Consider the following 6,135-nt stretch of genomic DNA (forward strand, 5'->3'; position numbering starts at 1 on the left):
GAACGATGCAGTTGTGTCTCTTTCCCAAAGCACAGGAATGGGGCGGGCAAAGGGAAATCCCAAATGCGGGGAGAGCCCTCAGCTGTGGATGGGGGTCTCTGGGGATCCCCATGCCCAGGGTTGGGGATGTGGCTCAATGGGGCTGCACACCTGTGGGGCCAGAGCTGAGTTCCCATGTTGCACGGTCACTCCCTGTGCAAAATGTGGAATTTGGGGTTGAGGGCCCCTCCCATATTTGTGGAGGGATGGGGGATGCATCTATCCCAGGGCCCCGTGTCTCCATGCACCGTGAACCCATAGCAGATGGGGGTGGGTCTCTCCGTCTCCCACCTCTCCATCCCCACTGCTCACCCCATGGGGCGAAGCCAACGTGCCTGTCCCCACAGTGCCAACCCAAAGCCGCTGTGCACACTGGTGCTGTGTGCCCAGATTTGTCCCGCCCCACCATCCCCATCCCACGCCGGGGAGGGAGGGATGAGTCCCATTCCCAATATCTGAGAACAGTTCTGGGGGTTCATCCGGAGCAGCTGTGTCTCTGCTTATGGGATTGCTGGCAAGAAGGGGGACCGACCCCAGAGCCCAGCCCGGGGATGGCACGGGGACAGAGTCTGGCTGCATGGAGTGCAGTCCCAGTGCCCCCTGAACTGGGGCAGGCGATGCCATGTGGTTATTGGAGTCTCCTATGGGGGCTGCCCACGGCCCCACATCCTGATGATGCCCAGGGCTGCAGGGAGGGGAGGACAGAGTGTGGGGACAGGAGGTCCCCAGCTGCAGCCCTGGTGACCCTGAACACGTTCCCTCCCTCGATCCCAAGGCTGCGGGCAGCCCCCCACAGCCCCCAGCACATCAGCCGTTATCTCCTCATCCCCCTTCACTGCCTCCAGCCCCTGAATCCACTCCACACACAGCCCTGCCCCCCCACGCAGGCACGTGGCGATGCCCTCGGAGCTCATCCCCCCTCCAAGTACAGGGTCTGGGAACAAAGAGGTCCCTACGGTCCATGGGGATGACCCCAACCACGCTCCTGCGGCACTGAAAGACGCCGATGAGGTCACGGAGAGCAGTGAGGGTCCCCCGTGCCCCCCAGGCTCAGCCCCTCAGAGCGGGTGCACGAACTGGTAGACGAGGCGCTGCGAGATGTCGGGTTTGCGGATGATGCCCTTTTTGTAGTACTGCCGGATGGAGCGGCTCAGCTTGTCGTAGTTCATGGCCGGGCGGTTCTTCCGGATGCCCCAGAGCCGTGCCACCTGCGCCGAGTCCTCGATCTTGAAGATCCCTACGAGGGAAGAGGGGATGGGAAGCTCGGGGTGACCGCCCCAGACCCCTTCCCGACCCCGGGAGCGCCCACCCACCTTTCTCCTTGTTGAGCCAACGGATGAAGCGCCCGTAGTTGTGGGGTTTCAGCAGCAGCTCCTTCAGGAACTGCCAGAGGTGGATGGGTTGCCCGGCGCAGGATGAGTCCACCTCACTGTCCACCCATCCACTGTCACCTCCTGCACAGGGAGGGATGGGGTGGGATGGGGGATGCACCCCGGGCTTGGGGACGGGGACGGCAAGGGAGAACAGCGGGGTCCTGACCTCAGCCGCCCCATAGGGCCGCGCATAGGGACGAGGGCGGTGAGCAGCCCCGCCCTGAAACAAGGCTGGGGGAGCCCAGCGAAGCCACGCAGAACTCACCGCAGTATCTCCCATCCCCCGGGGCGGCTTTTTCCTTCATCCACGCAGCTGGAAATCGGGCAGCGTGCGGTCAGAGGGAGCCCACCCCCACCCCCTCCCACCCCCCCCCCCCCCGAGCAGCGCTCCCCCCCCCGGCCCCACTCGTACCCGACTTCCAGATGTCGAGGTGCGCGTGGAGGACGTCGCCGCAGACGGGCGAGCGTTGGCAGAACTGCTCCTCCGACATGGCGCACAGCTCCTTCCCGGACAGCTCCTGGAAGGACTTCCCGAGCTGCGGCAGTCGGTACTGGTGCTCCGTCCATAGGATCCACTTCTGCACGTTGCCGGGGCTCCAGTCTGCGGGGTCTGGGGTTGGGGGCGGCGAGCACGGCGTCACCCCATAGGGCCGGGGGCACCCTGTGCTCACCCCCCCCCCGCGGGGCCAAGGCTGGGGAGGATGAGCGAGCCCTCTCTCATTTTGGTGGCATTTAGGGGCTTTGGGGTGGGAGGACGGACATTTAAAGAGCATTGCATGGGTTTTGGGGGTAGGTTGGGAAGCTTTGGGGCACTTTGGGGGATGAGAATGGTTTCAGAGCATTTGGGGCATTCCGTTTTGGGGCACTTTTAGGTGTTTGGGGGCATTTGGGGGTGTCTGGGGGCTGCTTAGGGCAGTTTGGCATCTCAGAGCACGTTTGGGGGTTCTGGGGCGGTTTTAGGGCTTTGGGGCTCAGGGTCAGAGCACATGGGGCACTTTGGGGCAGTTTGGAACCTTTTAAAGGCTCTGGGGCCATTTCATGGGTGTGGGGCAATGGGATGGGTGTAGGGACATTTTATGGGTTGTTATCATTTTTGGGGGGGGGGTCTGGGTGCACCCACCTGCAGCGATGTTGAGCAGCTTGCACGCCGTCTCGATGTCCTTCAGCACTTCGCCCACCACCATGCTCTGCATCTGCTCCAGCGAGTGCTCCTCCAAGGGCAGCCCCCCCTGCAGCTCCCCATCGCCCCCCAGCCCCAAACCTTGGCTGTCGATGATGGGGCACTGCTCGGGCTCCTTCTTCACCTCCCCTCGCCCCCCCGGGGCACCGCTCTGGGAGGTCTCCCCCATCCCTTTGGCAGCCCACGCCACGTCCTCCGAGTAGAGCATGTCGAAGTAGTGCAGGCAGAAGGGGGTGCCAGGGGGGCTGGGGCTGCCCATGCTTCCAGCGCTCAGACCTGGGATGGAGGGGGGGGGGGGAGAGGAGAGGCTCAGGCACAAAGCAGCACTAAGCCTGTTAGATGGGGAAAATCCTACAAAGAGACCCACAGTGCCCAGGGAGCCCTCGGAGGAATGCTGTCTTAGGGTCGTGCTGGGGATGGCCCCGGTTTTGGGGTGGGAGATGGGAGTCTGGGTATGGGGCACTGGGGGGGGGGTGTCTTGGGGAGCATCTCACAAGCATGTCCCAGCACTGGGGATGGCTCTCCTGGGCCGTGTGGCTTTGGTCACTTCTGGACCACGACTTTCCCTTCATTCTCTCACAATAAAAGCTGCCCCCATCGGTCCGTCCCCACCCACCGGGGGCTCAGGGGCTGCACAGTTCCCATTGCACCCCACAGGATGGCTCCATCTGCTCAGAGCACTCCGGGAGAGGGATCCTGGGGACAGATTCCCTGCGAGGGGACAGGGACGAGGGGAAGGGGCAGTGCTGAGCTGCCCAGCAGCGCTCATCCTTGGGAGTGGGTCTGCTCCCAGCACCGGGAACGGCCCCGCTGGGCAGCAGCTGGGAGCACCAGCCACACCCCAGGGTTGGGGACCCAGCCCCATGGTTTGGGACATGGCACCGCAGCACTGAGTGAGGGCAGCGATGACAAGGATTAGGAGGAGGAGGAGGAGGAAGGGGCTGCCCCCCCCCCCTCCCAGCAGTTTCCCCGAGCGATGGCACCCGCTCCCAAACCTCCCCTTTATCTGCTGCGGATGAAAAGAAGAGCTTTAGCAGATCCGCCTTCCCCACAGCCCCACGCTGCTGCGGCACAAAGGGGACGCGGCGACAGCTGCACTGCAGCTGCGGGAGGGGTCCCCCAACTCTGTGCCCTCCCCCTCCTCTTCCAGCCCCCACGATGGGCACGGGGAGGATTGGGAACGTGGCCCTAAAGCGACCAAACGCGCTGTACTCGCAGGGCGGGGGCCGTTGTTTGCCTTCCCTGGGTGGGACCTGTTTGCTCGCAGCTTCGGGTGCCCTTTTTCCCACTCCCTTTCCTTTTCCCTTATTGCTTTTCCCTGGAAAACTGGAGGTGCATCCCCTGGGCACGGAGCTGGGAGCGATGGGGACATGGCACTGCCCCGAGCTCCGTTGGCTGAGCACAGGGACACCCTCACCGGGATCAGCCTTCGAGAGCAAGGGAAATTAAAAACAAATAAAAAATCCCCCACCCTGACCCTCAAACAATGGGGCCGTTAATTACTCCTAAGCCGTGGTGGAACAGGTTGTGCCGGGCACGGGGCACACAGGACGGTCCCAAATCCGCAGGTGCTTCCGAACCATCCCCTCCCATCCCCCCCCCCCCCCCCGGGCAATGTGGGGGAGTGGGGCCAGGCTGTGTGCCCCCTCCTGACCCCATAGCTGTGACACCGGGACCCAAAGCCACCCCACGCATCCCCGCTGCCATAGGGACACCCCTTTACCCAACCTTGCAAGCTCCAATCCCAAACCGACAGCTCAGAGAGGAGGGGGGGGATCAGCAAACCCCTTTCTGCCCCCAAACCCATTTCTATCAGGGGTTTGGGGTTCATCCCTGGTTTCTTCCAGCAGCAGACACCACACAATGCGAGAGCCCCCACGACAATGCCCTGAACCCCTCCATCTTTTCAAGGCAGGGGGATTCCCCCCCCTCCCATAGCCGGGCTGGGGGCAGCCCACAGAGATGTGACAGCTCAGGGTCTTGCTATGGGGTTGCAGCCCCATACCGGGGCAAACCCACTGCACAGAAGGGATGCAGCACATCCAGGGTTCCCAGGGCCGCCCCCAACCTTTTACCACCCCACAACCCCTCCCCATTACCTGCATGGGGCTGACAGCTGGACTGCGTGCCCCAAACCCCGGGTCAGGCTGCCCCAACCATGTGCTAACAGCAGTGGGGTGGGGACAGGCACAGCCCAGTGGTGTCCCCAGCAAAGCCGCAGTGCTCGGCGTCCCCCAGGTGAGCAGCAGAGCTTGGTGTTCCCCATGCAGGGCCAGGGAGCCCCTACTTATAGCAGGCAGCTCCCTGCCCGCGAGAACGGCCGTATTGTGGGGGATTTGGCAGCTGAGTGGCATTTGTGTTTCACTAACCGAGCAGAACCACAAAAATCCAACCTGGAGCCAACGTGCCTCGAGCACTCGGGAAAGAAACACCACAGAAATCCAGAGGGACACCGCAGCCCTAAGAAGGTGCAGCTCAGGTCATGGGGTTCTCAGGTGCCCCCCGAGCACGCAGCGCCTTCAGGCAGTGCCTTCACTGCTCAGTGCTCCCATGGTGATCCCAAATCACACCATCCCTTAAAGTGGTCAGGTTGATTTGGGGCGACACCCCTCCCCGAGGAGCATCCAGAACTCAGAGCCAGGGATGGCTGTGCCCCCACCTGTCCCTGAGAGCCACGGGATGGGACGACCACAGCAGACGACCCCACACCCGTCCCAGCCAACGTACAGGGGATGGTAGGAGGGCCCTATAGGGACAGCTGTGGGGCTCTTACCTTGGCGGGTCTCAGCAGCAGCATCAGTCCTGGCAGCGTGTGGGAAGAGCTGACCCTGCGCTGCTCCACACGGTGCCCGGGGTGGGCATGGCCCCGAGTGCAGTGCCCCACTGGGGACGATGCCCCACAGTGCCCACTCGGCTCACGGGCTCCAAAGCATGGGCTGCTGGTGGGCACTGTATGGGGTGGGGACACGGATGGGGCACAGGGAGTGGTGGCTGAGGGATGGAGGAGGTGTGCGATGGGGACGCGCTCAGCAAATGCCTCCTCGGCCTATTATATCCAATTCCTTCCTTATTTACCTGAACAAACAGGCTGCGTGCTTACCTCAGCTGGAGGTGTTTGAACAGCCCGAGCAGGGTTAACCCTTGAGGGGTGCAGCGTGGTGCCAGGCTCAGCCCCGTGCAGGACCCCAAAGGGGAACGGGGCAAACCCCCATTAACCCCTTCCCACCCGGACCACACTGTGCAGGGTGAGGGCAGAGGGCTCTTCTGGAGCACAGAGTCCCATCGGGCGCATTGCAGCAGCACGCAGCGCTTCGGGGGCGGCGGGGATGCTCTGAGCACCTGAGGACAAATGAGGACCCTCTGCTCCAACCTTCACCCCAAAACCGCCGGGGATGCGGCCCCTTCTCTTCCTCACGTTGTGCTGCACGGGGAGGAGTGGGGGCACAGCAGAACAGTGCTCCGGGTTCGGGTTGTCCACACTGGCAAAAGCAGGAAAAAGCTGTTCTGAGCGAGACAGCCCCCGAGCTGGTATTTATGGTCACT

General features: G+C 63.1%; 1 protein-coding gene across 1 annotated transcript; it reads right to left on the bottom strand.

The window, feature by feature from the left end:
- Window positions 1–587: 587 nt before the first annotated feature.
- Window positions 588–5,426, bottom strand: SPDEF (SAM pointed domain containing ETS transcription factor). The gene is made up of 6 exons (XM_065740191.1): window positions 5,366–5,426; window positions 2,533–2,868; window positions 1,825–2,022; window positions 1,678–1,725; window positions 1,353–1,493; window positions 588–1,276 (listed from the first exon to the last, which is right to left on the bottom strand). The coding sequence occupies exons 2-6, from the start codon at window positions 2,849–2,851 to the stop codon at window positions 1,098–1,100; spliced, it is 885 nt and encodes a 294-aa protein (XP_065596263.1). The 5' UTR covers window positions 2,852–2,868; window positions 5,366–5,426; the 3' UTR covers window positions 588–1,097.
- Window positions 5,427–6,135: the final 709 nt, after the last annotated feature.

This window comes from Cyrtonyx montezumae, unplaced genomic scaffold, assembly GCF_038088225.1.
Source record: "Cyrtonyx montezumae isolate F1298 unplaced genomic scaffold, pur_monq_1.0 scaffold_26, whole genome shotgun sequence".
Taxonomy (NCBI): Eukaryota; Metazoa; Chordata; class Aves; order Galliformes; family Odontophoridae; genus Cyrtonyx; species Cyrtonyx montezumae.